This window comes from Dipodomys merriami, unplaced genomic scaffold (genome assembly GCF_024711535.1).
Source record: "Dipodomys merriami isolate MVZ:Mamm:240054 unplaced genomic scaffold, mDipMer1.0.p SCAF_29, whole genome shotgun sequence".
Taxonomy (NCBI): Eukaryota; Metazoa; Chordata; class Mammalia; order Rodentia; family Heteromyidae; genus Dipodomys; species Dipodomys merriami.
In genome coordinates this window covers 15,306,306-15,321,535 of record NW_027204381.1, presented here as the reverse complement: position 1 = coordinate 15,321,535, position 15,230 = coordinate 15,306,306, and the positions used below count along the sequence as shown (strand labels likewise).

General features: G+C 45.4%; 2 protein-coding genes across 2 annotated transcripts; both read right to left on the bottom strand.

Annotated features, from left to right (window-relative positions):
- Nucleotides 1-184: 184 nt before the first annotated feature.
- On the bottom strand, nt 185-10,070 carry CUNH11orf52 (chromosome unknown C11orf52 homolog). The gene is made up of 4 exons (XM_070038432.1): nt 9,893-10,070; nt 3,962-3,999; nt 1,734-1,795; nt 185-1,289 (listed from the first exon to the last, which is right to left on the bottom strand). Exons 1-4 carry the CDS (start codon nt 9,922-9,924, stop codon nt 1,044-1,046), a joined length of 378 nt encoding a protein of 125 aa, XP_069894533.1. The 5' UTR covers nt 9,925-10,070; the 3' UTR covers nt 185-1,043.
- Nucleotides 10,071-13,759: 3,689 nt separating this feature from the next.
- Nucleotides 13,760-15,087, bottom strand: Hspb2 (heat shock protein family B (small) member 2). The gene is made up of 2 exons (XM_070038429.1): nt 14,870-15,087; nt 13,760-14,442 (listed from the first exon to the last, which is right to left on the bottom strand). The coding sequence occupies exons 1-2, from the start codon at nt 14,961-14,963 to the stop codon at nt 13,988-13,990; spliced, it is 549 nt and encodes a 182-aa protein (XP_069894530.1). The 5' UTR covers nt 14,964-15,087; the 3' UTR covers nt 13,760-13,987.
- Between the last annotated feature and the right edge of the window lie 143 nt (nt 15,088-15,230).

Genomic DNA, 15,230 nt, shown 5'->3' with positions numbered 1-15,230 from the left:
CTGTGTTCCTGTTACCATGGTGACAGCCTCGCCACTAGCAGGTGCAGACCTTGGCCACGCCCCCAGCCTTCCAAGTCCCTCCTCTCCCCGGCCTATGCCCTGCCTCCATTGGGCTAGACTCGCTCTCCTAACTGTTCAGTCCACAATCCTAGTCAGCTCTGACCCCGCCCCTACCCTCATGGCCACGCCCCTGACGGTATGGACCCGCCGCCTCTCGAGTCCAATTTCAACCAATGGGGATTCGCTTCCTGTTGCCTAAGCCACACCCCCGCTCCTCTGCCTTCTGCCTCCTAGAGAACCGGACGCACAGGGCCCTCTGCTGGTTGGATCTCCCGATTGACTGATGGCCTGCACACTGAACTGTGACAGCTGCAAAACCCCGCCCCAGAACACGAACCAAGCTTGTTCTTTATGCTCCTTTATTGATTCTAGTGGCTTTGAGTGACAAGAACTAGCATCAGTTCATCCAAAGGAGTTTCCAGGCATCTCCGGGCTGTTAGTATCAATGAGTTGAAGTCCTTGGGGCCGGTGGTTTGGAAGGCTTTCTGCCTCACCCTTGACCTCATTTGTTTGCTAAGTCTGGAACCCTAGGGCCAGCTACTAAGGAAATTGCCCAAGCCAGTCCCTGGGCTGTGTGCAAAAAGCTCAGAATGCTTTTCCAGAGCCATTCTTCAGCTCTGGATTCACTGTGAACAAAAGAAGTCATTAAATGAAGCCCACGTGCATAGATAGGACCCTTTTCCTTCTGCACTTGGGAGCCCAAGCAATGCTGGAGGGGTTGAAGACCCACCTCCTGCACACTCCTACCTTTCTGTGTGGAACTCCATCCATCCATCCATCCATCCATAGCTAATCTAACCACAACTCCAAGCTAACAGTAACAAAGAGTCCTAGGGAGAGACAAGGGACACACACCATTTCAAGGACTTAAAAAAAAATCAAGTAGGCAACATCCCTGGGCTGTCACCAATTTCTCAAAGCAGAAGATTACTTCCCATAGGAGTAGTGGTAAAATGATGAGACTGGTCCACCTTCCCCAAAGTTCACACCAAGGTCCCATTCTTGCTGTCGTAACGTGGCGTCGCCTGGGGGAAGTGAAGGGTGGCATACTCTGTAGCAGTTTGTAAATGCTGGTGTTTGACCTCGCTAGCTGAGCGAGACTGGACAGAGGTGCACACTTGAATGTCCGCATAATGTAAATCGCTGTCTGATGTAAGGGCTTGACTTCTCCTTTGAGATACAGACTGTTGTAACACTCGCTCATATGTGTGTCCAGTGGTTTCATGGCCCTGGGTGGGGAGGGAGAAATTGACAGAATTAAAGGAGAGCCTACATTTCCCCCTTATCTCTAATGCAGGACAAGTTGAATTGGTGTCCCATTGCTTTGCCCCTTTGAAAGACAGAGGAAACTCAGCAGTACCAGGGAATTCTACAGATGACTGAGATATGTGTCCCAGGGTAAAAAAGCTGAGTACTAGGATTCTATATTTAAGTAGTTAAAAAAGCAGGGAGCACTGGTGGCTGACACCTGTAATCCTAGCTACTCAGGAGCCTGAGATCTGAAGATTATGATTCAAAGCTAGCTTGGGCAGGAAAGTGTATGAGCCTCTTAGCTCCAATTAACTACCAAAAACATGGAAGTGGAGCTCTGGCTCAAGTGGTAGAGCCCTAGCCTTGAGCAAAAAACAGCTCAGGGACAACATCCAATCTTTGAGTTCAAACTCTGACATTACCTTGGTGCCATTCTGCAGCTCTTCTTGCTGCTGATGCTTTGATGTGCGTCTTACTTGGCTCTCTGTGAAAAAGAAACCCAACTTAAATCCCTGTCTCTATTGAGACAGCCCTTTTCAGTCTCTATCAAACTATTTGGTGAGCTTGGAATGAACCTTTCTACCTCCATTCCCACTTCTCTCATGTCTACTGATCCTACATCCAGACACCTTCACAGGTTGTATGTCCTGACCCTTTCACTGTCTGCCTGGCCTGACTTCCGTCAGCCCCTAACATAACTCCACAAATACATGATGAGAGGTCACGATATGCCAAGCTCTATAACATGCCCTGGGATAAACTGGCTGTTTCCTCTGTCTCAAGGAGCTTACTGTCTACTAGATAAATACATAAAAAGAATTAAATGCTGCTGGGTGCCAGTGGCTCACATCTGTAATCCTAGCTACTCAGGTGGCTGAGATAGGAAGATCACGGTTCAAAGCCAGCCTGGGCAGAAAGACTCTTATCTCCAATTAACCACTAGATAAGCTGGAAGTGATGCTGTGCCTTGAGCTGAAGAGTTGAGGGACAGAGCTTGCCTTGAGCTGAAGAGTTGAGGGACAGAGCCCAAGCCCAGAGTTCAAGCCCCAGGACCGACCGGAAAAAAAAAAAAATTAAGTGCTCATTTGAGCCAATTCTCTTTTCTCTTCTCTTCTCAGTATTGAATCCTCTCTCTCCATCACCTTTTTCTTCTCTTTTTGTCTCTCGGTATCTGTCTCTGTCTCTGTCTCTCAGGTATTGTGCCCAAGGGCACTTGAGCCACACTCCTAACCTTTTAATATCCCCCTCCCCCAGGGCCTTGGTTATCTGCTGTCTTTTTTTCTTTTTCTTTTCTTTGTTTCCCCTCTGTGCTTGTTCTAGAGTTTGAAATCAGTGCCTCTCATTCTTGCTGTTTTGTTTTGTTTTTTTTTCCCAAGCTCAAAGGCTGGTGCTCTACCACTTCAGTCACACTTCCACTTTTGTCTTTTTGTTGGTTAATTGTGAAGGATTGACCCCCACCCTATTGTCCCAGGTGCATACCGACACCAGGCAAAATCCCAGGTATGAGCAAACTTGTTTGATGTGCAGACAGGGCAATCCACCCAAGCCCAGCTGTAAACATCCCATTGTGGGCCCAACTGAAAAGCCCCTACCTTCCTTGACCTAGTGGCTTTTTCATGAACCTCTGCCTCCTTGCTCGGACCTCCTATAAAAACCCAGCTCCTATCCCAACTCTCTGGCACAACCTCCAAACCCTCAGGAAGGTCTGTGCCTCTTGTTGTTCCTCAATAAACAGTCCTGGCCTGTTGATGATCGAGTCTGGTCTATTCCTTTTCCGTTCTCCTCCAAATTGGACATAGGAAGAGTCTCTCACAGACTTTTCTTCCCAGGTTGGCTTTGAACTGCAATCCCAGATCTCAGTTTCCAGGGTAGCCAAGATTACAGGCATGAGTCTTCATCACCTGGAGGCATTTGCTGTGTTTTCTCAGGCTGGCCTCCAAATCATAATTCACAATCCTCCTGTTTCCTCCTAAGTAGCTGGAATTACTACTCTGAGTTCCTTGTACCTCTCTTCCTCTTTGGGATCCTACAGAGTGGCTTACATATACTGTAGTAGTATTTGCTAAATTTGTTCAGTAGTATTTTCTAGATGAAAGAAGCAACCAACCACTCTGGAATGATAGAAAAGATGAGATCCTGTAGTTCAGGGCTGGATATTAGTAAACTAAAGATTCTCTTTGGGTGGGGACAGCAGGGAAAAATGGGGAGAGAGCAAGGGAAGATGTGACATTGTCCAAAAAGCAATGTACGCTTTACCTGACTTATGTTACCATAACCTTTCTGTCACCTTCATAAGAACCATAATTTTTTTTAAAAGATGAAAGGATAAGACCTAAAAAAAATTAAAATCGCATTGCTAGTTCTGGGGCTTGAACTCAGGGCCTGGGCATTGACCCTGAGCTTCTTTTACTTAAGGCTGGCACTCTACTGCTTGAGCCACAGCAGCTTTTTCTGTGAATGTGAGCTGAGGAATGGATTCATGCATGCACTCTACCACTGAGCCACATTCCCATCCAAAAAGATTTTCTTTGATACACTGATACACTGCTTCCAAGATCTCTCATCTTTTCTACTCTTATGTCCTTTCCAAAAATACCACATCTATTATCTGCTTTAATTTTCCCTCCCTTATGCACCCCCCCAAACTTACCTGCTTTGTTTTTCTTCTGGAAAATGGATGTGCAACTCCTGTGGTAAGAAAAACAGATCATGCATCTGCAAGACCTCTAATCCCCCCTCCCTCCCTGTCTTCTCTCCTTCATTTGCTCTGTGGTCTCCTTAATATTCTGGGATGACCTTCTCCCATCTCCCTGAAGAGTCACCCCGAGTCAGGTGCATCCCCAAAGCATCTGCCCAGGGAATCACACCTCTCCCACATGGATGGTTCTGGAAGGTGGAATGGTACAACTGACATAATCAAACCCAAAATACAGCTTTAGGCAATCAGGCACACAACATGCCAGGGACGTTGCAGGCTGAGGGTTATTCTGGGATTGTCTAACAAGTTATTCCCAGCAGAAGGGGAGAAAGACCTGCCAAATAATGGGTTGGTTACTCGAGATCCAGAGATGCTCATTGCTATTTCTTTGGTGCTATGAGGGGAGCGGGGAGACTTTACCAACATGAGACTTTCGTTCTCAAAGTCCTAGAAACTACCACAACCAGGGGTTAACTCTAGGGACTTCCCTCTCTCCCCACTCCCCCCAACCCCATCCCCAGGCCCTTTTCTGAAAAGTGACCTCAGTCTCTGATTCCCTGTCATTGTTTTTAATTAAGAGAAAGTGAGAGATATTTAACTCTCACTATCCTTTGGGAAGTTCTGTCTACAGCACAGGGAGTACCAGATTTGGTGAGTGACTCAGCTACCTTGTCCTGCTATTAATTTTGGATACCCTAGGGTCCCCTGTCGGAGCCTGTGTGTCTACAGAATTGTCAACAATTTCAATTGCCCAGAGAAGTAACACTTGTCTGAGGAAATAGGTTGAATAGTTTGGAACTTACTCCGGATGCTTTTTTCTTGCTAGTACATTTCCAAATCTCCCCAGAGCCAACCCAATTTGTCTGATTTCTCCTCTCCTTGAAACGCTTCCTTCTTTTGTTGATTAGAGAGAAAGAGACAGACAAGACTTCTAAAGCATGTTGTCTGTACTATGACAGGAAAAATATTTTCAGAATTTTTCCACACAGGTTTGATAGAGATCTATGTTTGGATGTCGATTTTGGTTTAAAGGCTCATTGCTGAGTTGAGAGCATTTAATCTGCATCCCAACACTACAGAGGATCTAGCAGGAAAACAAAACAAACCAGCCCAGCTGGGTTCTGGTAGCTCATGCCTGTAATCCTAGGTACTCAGGAGGCTGAGATCTGAGTATTGCAGGTTGTTTTTTTTTTTTGGGGGGGGGGGTCCGGTCGTGGGGCCTGGGCACTGTCCCTCAGCTCTTCAGCTCAAGGCTAGCGCTCCACCATTTGAGCCACAGCACCACTTCCACCTTTTTTCTTTTTGCTTATGTGGTGCTAAGGAATCGAACCCAGGGCCTCAGGCATGCAAGGCAAGCGCTCTACCACTGAGCCAACTTCCCAGCCCCAGTATTGCAGTTTTAACCCAGCCCAGGCAGGTAAGTTCATGAGACTCTTATCTCGAATTGACCAGCAAAAATCCAGAAGTGGAGCTATGGCTTAAGTAGTAGAGTGCCAGCCTTGAGCTAATGGACAGCACTCAGCCTCAAGTTCAAGTCTTAGGATCAGCACAAAAAAAAAAGAACAAAAACCAACTTCTTCCTTCCCCTTTAGCTGATGGTAATAACTGTGTAATAACTGCCGAATGTTCTAATGCCTTGGCCCCTGACACTACTGTTTTCTATGTATTTCTGCTTAAATGGATAAAGAAAATAACAATTCTCAACCATATGACTGGGATTAACCAATTTTAATGAACAGAGCCTGTCCCAAGTTAGAGATTATGCAGAGCCTGGACAAACCTCAGAATATTCTTAGGTGACAGATTTATTTTTAGACAAGTATAAAGGAAACTAAATGGACGCTCTCCCACAGTGGTCGTAGGAAGAAAAATTGGTGCTTTCTTCTAGAATACAATCGTCAATCAGTATAAAAAAGCCTTAAACATAAATGTATATAATCAAGCTGGGTGCTGGTGGCTCATGCCTGTAATCCTAGCTATTCAGGAGGTTGAGATCTGAGGATCACAGTTCAAAGCCAGCCTGGGCAGGAAAGTCTGTGAGACTCATATCTCCAATAAACCTCTAGAAAACCGGAAGAGGCACTGTGGCTCAAGTGGTAAAGCACTTGTCTTGAGCTGAAGAGCGCAGGGACAGCACCCAAGCCCAGAGCTCAAGCCCCACGACCGACAAAAAAAGAAAAAAAAGTATATACTCTATAGGGAAGCAATCTCATATGTTGATGAGTAATTATATATATATATATATATATATATATATATATATGTCAATATAGACACTCATTGCAATATTACTCATAATTTCAGAAAAATAAGAAATATCCTGAATGTTCAGTTGAACATTTGGAACTCTGAATGGAAACTATGTAGCCTCTTAAGAAAAGGATGTTGGAAAAATACCTAATAGGCTGGAAATTTTTACTCTTGTAATTAGTTAGTGTAGGGCTGGGAATGTGGCTTAATGGTAGAGTTCTTGCCTAGCATGCATGAGGCTCTGAGTTCGATTCCTCATACCACATAAACACAAAAAGCCAGAAGTAGTGTCGGGGCTCAAGTGGTAGAGTACTAGTCTTGAACAAAAGAAGCTCAGAGACAGTGCCTGAGTTCAAGCCCCAGAACTGGCAAAAAAAAATAATAACATAGTAAGTGAGTATAAAGATAAATCTAGGGCACGGTGGTAACATGCCAATAATCCAGTACTTGAGAGGCTGAGGTAGGAATGTTGCAAGAATGAGACCAGCTTTAGCAACATAGTAAAACACTATCTCAAAATCTAATATATATAAATATATATTTATTTATTTATATATGATATGATGTCTTTATACACACATATAATGTGTTTTGGAATTTTTAAATGTACTTATTTAAGGAAGTAGAAGTGTGGCTCAAGTAGAGATGTGGTAGAGTGCTAGCCTTGAGCAGAAAAACCCAAGTGAAAGCATGAGGCCCCAAGTTTAAGCCCCAGTATCAACACACACAAACACACACACACACACACACACACACACACACATACAAGCTATGCATATTTAAAAATAAAATGGAAATACACAAAATGTTCCCATCATCTCTGGGTGCGTAGGTTTATAACTGCTTTTTATTCTTTGCTTTGGGGAATTTTCCCAATTTTCAAAAGTCATTATTTTCGTAGTAGAACAACTACAAATGATATCTTACAGTAAGAATCTTCCATTGCCATAGTATGTTTAAGTCTTTGGAATTTTACAGAGATAACAAGAAACAGTGGATAACAATTTTTATCTAATTCTAACTTCTTTTTTTTTTTTTTTCCAGTTCTGGGACCTAAACTCAAAGCCTAGGTGCTGTCCCTGAGCCTCTTTAGAAAAAGCCAGAAGTGGTGCTGTGGCTCAAGTGGTAGTGCACTAGCCTTGAGCACAGCACCACTTCTGGTTTTTTCTAAAGAGTTTAATGGAGATAAGAGTCTCAGCCTTTTCTGCTAGTGCTGGCTTAGAACTGTGATCCTGGGATCTCGGCCTCCCGAGTAGTTATACTCATATTTTATTTTATTTTATTTTTTGGGTCCGGTCATCAGGCCTGAACTCTGGGCCTGGACACTGTCCCACAGCTCTTCCCCTCAAGGCTAGCGCTCTACCACTTGAGACACAGTGCCACTTCTGGCTTTTTTTTCTGTTTATGTGGTGTTGAGAATCAAACCCAGGGGCTCATGCATGCAAGGCAAGCGCTCTACCACTGAGCCACCTTCCCAGCCCCTATACTCATATTCTCAGAATAGACTTAAGAGTCAGACTCATCATGTCAGATTAATGGTGCAACTTTTGGCAAGTCCTTAACCTCTCTAGGCTTCCATGTCCTTATTAACAAAATAAGGATGATAATAAAATCTAAACATTCTAGGAGTTATTGTAAAGATTAAATTCAATAGTAAGTGTAAAATACTTAGCAGGGCTCCAGGAATATAGTAAAACTATCAATAGCTATTACTGTCAGAAAACTATCCAATAATATATAGGATATAAACACAAGAGAAGATGGAGTGAGAGAAGCTGTTACAATCCTTCCCTCCAAGCTTTTCTGTGTTTCTAGTTGTCTTACATCTAGGACAATTCAAACTTTAAAGAGTGCTTTGTTTATTTGTTTTTTCCTCTTTTTCCTTTTCCTTTTTGTGTGTGTGTATATGTGTGTGCGCGTGCGCGTGCGTGTGTGCGTGCTTGTGTGTGTGTGAATTCAGGGCTCTTACTTGGCTTTTTCTGCTCAAGGCTCATGCTCTACCACTTAAACAATACCTCCACTTCCTGCTTTTTGCTTATTAATCTGAGATAAGAGTCTCATGGAATTTTCTGCCCTTACTGGTTTCAAACCTCCATCCTCAGATTTCAGCCTCCTGAGTCACATATATTTTTTGCTTCATGAGTCAACTAAAGCCTTAGAATGTGGTATCTTACTCAAGAAGTCAGGGAGCACATTTCCTTTTTTTTTTTTTGCCAGTCCTGGGGCTTGAACTCTGGGCCTGGGCACTGTCCCTAGGCTTCTTTTGCTAAAGGCTAGCACTCTACCACTTGAGCCATAGCACCACTTCTAGCTTTTTCTGTGTATGTGGTACCGAAGAATGGAATCCAGAGCTTCACAGGTGCTAGGCAAGCACTCTACCAACTAAGCCACATTCCCAGCCCCACATTTCCTTTTTAAAAAGTCTGTATCTGTCACTGTACCTGGTACATAGTACATATCCAATAAATATTTGCTGGTCATGATCACTTTAAAGGCTATCACTTTAAAGTCTTCCTTTATAACTATGACACTTTCCTATTGCTTTGGCTACTTTGTGTCTTACCTGACTTCTTCCAGACTCAAAGATTAAGTTGATTAGCTGCACTGACTTTCCAGTAACACTTCAGTATGTAATATGCATGATTTATGAATCATTCTATGTTCAGATAAACCGGCTAAATGATTAGATAAACGATTGTGTGGTAGGGACAGAACTTGAACTCAAAATACTTTCCAAATGCTTTGGGCTTTTCATTGCACCTTCCACTTGTCTCTACCTATAATGATGCTTCATTAGAAACAAGATATCCTTGGGATGTGCTATGATCTAGCTAGGAGGCAGCAGATAGGATGAACCCAGTCCTGGGAGTTTATTGTAGTGTGAGATCTCTAGGATGGAACAGTTAAATTACAATACTGCACATAACTTCCTATTGTTTTTTTCCCCTGTGTCTTTTGCTCTTCAAAACAAACCTATGCTCTAAACAATAGGTAGTTATGTTAATCTACATTTTTCTCTTGGGTGGATCTGATCTAAAAACATTAAGAGTGCCTAAAAGTCACCTAGCCAGCAAGTGTGAGAAGTTCTATTCACACATTCCATGGACATTCTGCCTGCCACTTCCTCCCTTTTAAACAAACATTTGCCCCAAGTCACTTTGCTCAATCTGTGATTCCATCTGTGACGACCTAGCTGTGAAAGTATGAAGTCTGAATTGGGGCCTGGGTTGGAATCTTGCTTTAGCTGCTTTCCAACCTCGTGACACAGAGCAAGTTAAGGAACGTCTCTGAGCTCCAGCTTTTTGTGGCCCTACGATGAGAAAAAGATCCCCTTATACAGTGGCTGGCACTAAACTCTCAGTCAGACATGACAATCATTACCACCTGGGGACAAAGAGAACAATGTCAGTCTGTCTTTCCAGTCCTGCTCTGGCCACTCTATAGACAACTGACTTGACTGTTTTCTAAAAACTTCCCGGAAGGAGGAAGCTGTAAAGGAGGTATTGCTCTAATGTGGGGGGCCAGGAGGAAGATGGAGGCAATGGGAGGTACCGTTTCCAGGTTCTTTGGTTCTCAGGCCACCCCATCGACCAACAGATGGGTCCCCTCAACCCTGCCACCCTACTTACTCACCAGTTTCCCCCGCAGCATAGCCGGTTTCCCATGGCGTTGCTCGTTTCCCAGGGAGCCCGCTGGGTTTTCAGTAAGAAGAGGTTTGTTCATTTCCTGGTTCCCGGTTCAGTTTTCAGTGGCAAAGCTCCCAGGGAGTGAGTCTCTGTCAGTGTCAGATTTCAACCTAACAGGTTGGACTTTGGAGGCCACCTGCTGGAATGAATCCCAAGTGACCGCCGAAGCGGAGTATTTCTATACACAGACTCCAAGGTGAGAGCTAAGCTCACCTTGGGGATTTGAAACTTCTTTGGATAAAGCCATGAACTTTGAGCCTCAGAAACCTGAGCTAGAGAAATTTCTCTGGATTTTTCTTAGGAAAAGTTTCTCCGTGCTCTCGCACTTACCTTTGAAATATATCCTACATCATGAACAAAGGAGTCTGCCTTAGATTCCTCCCACAACACCCACAATGGAGTTGCACTATCAAAGGAATTGTTAAGAAGTTTCTTAGGATTTCTGTCCAGAACCTGGGTTTGAATACTAGAGTCTCTTGGAATCTAAAATTTAGGGAAGGGGCTGGGAAGGTGGCTCAGTGGTAGAGCGCTTGCCTTGCATGCTCAAGGCCCTGGGTTCGATTCCTCAGCACCACATAAGCAAAAAGAAAAAAGCCGGAAGTGGCGCTGTGGCTCAAGTGGTAGAGCACTAGCCTTGAGCTGAAGAGCTGAGGGAGAGCGCCCAGGCCCAGAGTTCAGGTCCCACGACTGGACCCCAAAAAAAAAAATAATAAAATAAAATAAAATAAAATTTAGGGAAATGGATTCCTTTTTTATTTCTTGCTATAGGAAATAACTGGGGAAGTTGCTTAGCCATTTAGATCCTAGATTTCTAGGATCATAAAGTAGAAGGGTTGAAATTTATTTTATTTTATTGTCGGTTGCGGGGCTTGAACTCAGGTCCTGGAACTATCCCTGAGCTATTCTGCTCAAGGTATGTAAAACATGACACATGTCTTTAGTGTCTTCACCTCTAAACTTCTCCCCGTCCTCTTATGAAAAATGGGAATAAACTATTGTTACTACAAGTCACAGTGGATTATCAGATGGTAAAGCATCTTATTTTATTACTTTGTGCCCCAATCATTGCACAAGCTTCTTCTCTATACAACACTACAGTTAACTGTTCCTTTCCATCTTCTTTCCTGCCCTTCTTCATCAAATTTGAAACCAAGTACGATAGGCGCCAATGCTACACTTGTATCCTAGTTACTTGGCAGGATGAGAATGGAGGAGTCGAAGTTCAAGGCCAGCCCAGGTAGAAAAACCCTCAAGACTCCATCTCCATGGAAGGAAACTAGATGAAATGATGCCTGCCTATCATCCCAGCAATTACAGGAAGCATGACACAGGCAATCACTGTCCAGATAAATGCCTGGGCAAGAACAAGATCCTATTTTAAAAAGAACCAGCAAGGCCTGGCACAGATGGTTCATGCTTATAATCCTAACCACATGGGAGGCTGAGATTGAGAGGATCCTGGTGCAAGGTCAACCCGGACAGAAAAATCCCACTTCATTTCCATAGAAAGGAAGCTAGATACAGTGGCTCGTGTCTGTGAAGCCAAAAAGAAGTGGGTGATGGTAGCTCAGATGAGCAACCAGGCAGGATACAAGACCCTATTCTAAAAATAAGCAGCAAAAACACAGGGTTGGAGTCATGGCTTAGTGGTATCTTGCCAACCTAGCAAGCATAGGGGCCCTTTCAAACCTCCAGTACTTTATTTATTTATTTATTTTTGTCAGTCGTAGGGCTTGAACTCTGGGCCTGGGCACTCTCCCACAGCTCTTCAGCTAAAGGCTAGCGCTGTACCACTTGAGCCACAGGGCCCCTTCCGGTTTTCTGGTGGTTTATTGGAGATAAGAGTCTCACAGACTTTCCTGCCGGGGCTGGCTTTGAACCACAATCCTCAGATCTCAGCCTCCTGAGTAGCTAGGATTACAGGTGAGAGCCACCAGCACCCAGCTTCCAGTGCTTTATTAAAAAAAAAAAAAAAAAAGATTCTTGAGAATTCTTGTAAACAAAACAAAGCTTGGGGACAGGGGATGTAGCTCAGAGTGTATGCTTTGCAGGTCTGAGGCCCTGGGTTCAATCCCTAGCCTCCAAGTAAACAAATAAAGCTTAATTGCACAAGAGATCAATATGAAGCTGTTCTGATTGAAGTCTGTATAGAAATAATTTTCTTCTCAACTAGATGTTAAGATTCCTGAGCATAGATAATAAGACTATCATCTGTATAATTTATGTTTACATATAAATATATTCTCCATAATGTATTATTTTGGAGTTTCATAAACATTTGTTAAATGAATGAATGATAGATATATCAATCTTACTTCTCTGCTGTATTCTTTTCTTTCTTTTCTTTCTTTCTTTCTTTCTTTCTTTCTTTCTTTCTTTCTTTCTTTCTTTCTTTCTTTCTTTCTTTCTTTCTTTCTTGTCAGTCTTGGGGCTTGATCTCAGGGCCTGGACACAGTCCCTGAGCTCTTTTGCTCAATGCTAGCACTTTACCACTTTGAGCATTAGTACCACTTCCATTTTTCTGGTGGTTAATTGGTGATAAGAGTCTCAGACTTTTCTGCCCAGGCTATCTATGAACTGCAATCCTCAGATCTTAGCCACGTGAGTAGCTAGGATTACAGGGTGAGCCACTGGTGCCCAGACTCTGATGTATTCTTATACTATTTATTTAGTATACTGGGGATTGAACCCAGGACCTTATGCATGTTAAGCAAGTTCTCTTCCACTGAGCTCCATCCCCAGGCCTGCCCTTATTTTTTCTTAACCAGTAATGAATTCCTTCAGGAAATGTTCTTATCTACAAATCCCTAAGGATTTATAGGATTGTCAGATACTGTGTGAAACCATTCTGATTGTCTTGACAAACTTAGAAGTATGAGTATTTTTCTGAGCAGAGGATTGATGGATAACTTTTGTGAGATTTTCATATGGGTCTTTACTCTCACACAGTTATGGAACAATTAGGTTAATGAAAGACCTGAAAAAAAAAATGTATCGGGTGGAGGGGAAAGAAAGTCTTTTCTTGGATATTTTGCAAATCACACACAAACCTGCTGCCCTGGTTGCAAAACCTAAGTGTGTATCGTGGGCTTGTTTCAACACACTATACCTGTGGGTACTACAATTCTCCTTCCAAAGGAATATATTCAGTGCTACAGGAGCCTAAAATCTCTGTATTTAGTCTTGGGTGAGTGTTAGAGATACAGCCATGCCTCTCTGGGATGCTACAAAGCCAGGGACAAATGCTTTCTCCCATGAAGCTCCCCCGTGCAGAGGATGAAAGACTGAGAGATAATGGTGGCGGTTTCTCTCTGTGTCTGTGCCCTTTCTGCATGCAAACTCAGTCCCTCAGAATCAGAGACCATTTCAGGGGCCAAACCTTAGTAGGGGAAAACAATGTATTCACTCTAGCCAAAAAGCAATTTCTCCCCAACCCCTACCCAAAAAGCGGCAGACAGTCTGGAGACCCTTGTTTTTGTGTCTCTAATCACCAGCTCAGACAGTGCCCTCTGGGCTGTTTGGATGGCATATCCCTTTTCCCTCCCAGGATCACTCTCTCTTTTGTTTCATTGTGAGAAAATTATAGCTAGGAATTTGATCTGGAGCCAGTATCTGCTTCCGTGTGTGATCTCAGCATCCAAGTGTGAGCTCAGGGTACTGTGATGTTAGCCATATTTAACCGAGGAGGGGTTTGGGGGGGGAGAAGGGGGAAAGGGGTGGGCTGGACATCTAGCTGGCTTGTCCAGCATGTCTACCTCTTCCTTTCCACCCATCCCACCTTCCAGGCCACAGAATAGGGAACAGCACAACCAAGGCCCTGGGACAGTTGGGTTTATTCAGCTCCACCAAGAACTAAAGCAAAAGGCTTAGGACGTGTCCCAAGAGATCAAACCAGACATTGTGGACCGGGGGCCTTTCCCTCCCTCCCCTGCCACTCCCCTGCCCTGTAAGGATGCCGGCTACCTCTGGGGGTGGTGGGCAGCTGCTGGAAATCCCAGCTGGAGGTAGAAAGGGATTTCTCTGGGTGCTGGGTCTGTGGCAGTCAGGGCTCAACTCGGGCTACCTCCTCTTCTTCCTCAGGGTCAGGAGGCGCGGGCAGCAGGGAGATGTAGACCTCATTAACCTCTGTGTCCAAATGTCGGCCTCCTCGAGGGGCCTCCAGATTGAGGATGCCATCGTGGGAGAGGGCAGCTCGGACCCTCCAGGGGTCCACGTCAGCAGGCAGGACGTAGGTGCGGCAGAACTCTCTGGAGATGAAGCCGTGGCGGTCCAGGCGCTGGGGATGCCGGGCAGACACCTCCAGGAGGTTATCCACAGTCCTTACGGTCACCTCATCCGGGGTGAAGTGGCTCACATCCAGAAAGGCCTGGAACTTGCCCTCGCTGAGTCTAAGCTCAGAAGCCCCTGCCCTGCTTCCCTCTCTAGCTTGGGTGGCTCGAGGCCGGACATAGTAGCCATGGTAGAGAGTAGGGGTCAGGATGTCTTCTGGTAGAAGGCCTGAGGAGCAGAGAAAGGGAGAGAGAGAGAGAGGAGGCAAGAGGCAGGATGAGGGAGGAGGGGGTGGAGGCCAGGTGGAAGGAGAGGTCAGGAGAAGCAGAAGTGGAGAAGCTAGGGAAGGGAGGCAGCTGGGAAGAGGAGGCCAGGTGGGCTTGGGAGAGACCGACCCAGCAGGGACAAGGAGGATGAAGGGGGAAGGAAGAGGACACACGACTTGGCAAGGCCCAGGCCTGAGGTCTGTCCTGGGACCAGTGGGAAGGGGACAGAGGCCTGCTTAGGGGGGTGAAGGGGAGACTGGGGTGGGAGATGGCCTGCCCCAGGAGTTCAGTTAAGCCCCAGATGGGGTAGAAGCCAATAACACTGGGCGCTCAGCCCAGAATTTCAGGAGGTGGGGGTGCTAGGCCGGGGGATTGCCTGTGGGCCCTACCTTCTCCAAAGCGCTGCTCGCCTAGGTGGCTGGGGTTGGCAAATTCATACTCGGCGGTGGCGGGGTGGGCGTGTGGCACCGAACGGCCCGACATGGCTGCAGTGGTGGTAGTGGCCCCTGGAGTCTGATGTCGCCCCTCCAAGCTGGCCCCAGGGAGCCAGGCAGGGCTCAGCTGCAGTGGGGGCGGGGTCTACACCACCCAAAATAGTGCTAGGCGTCTGGGGGTGGGGGGAAGGGCGGGGAGTTCAGGCCCAGCCTTGCAGGGACAAGGATGTGACAGCGCACACGGCCTGGACCCCCCCGACCCCCTCCCCCACACTTACCCCTCAGCTGTCACAGGGTTGGGGGAGGGGTACAGCTG

What these genes read in the sequence shown, in the direction of transcription:
- CUNH11orf52 (XM_070038432.1), bottom strand. Translation starts at nt 9,924, where the DNA reads ATGGGAAACCGGCTATGCTGCGGGGGAAACTG. An exon ending in CCAGAAGAAAAACAAAGCAG is followed by an intron (nt 1,796 to 3,961) that starts GTAAGTTTGGGG and finishes TCTTTTTCACAG; the next exon opens with AGAGCCAAGTAAGACGCACA. An exon ending in AGCTGCAGAATGGCACCAAG is followed by an intron (nt 1,290 to 1,733) that starts GTAATGTCAGAG and finishes CTCCCCACCCAG; the next exon opens with GGCCATGAAACCACTGGACA.
- Hspb2 (XM_070038429.1), bottom strand. Translation starts at nt 14,963, where the DNA reads ATGTCGGGCCGTTCGGTGCCACACGCCCACCCCGCCACCGCCGAGTAT. An exon ending in CGAGCAGCGCTTTGGAGAAG is followed by an intron (nt 14,443 to 14,869) that starts GTAGGGCCCACA and finishes TCTGCTCCTCAG; the next exon opens with GCCTTCTACCAGAAGACATC.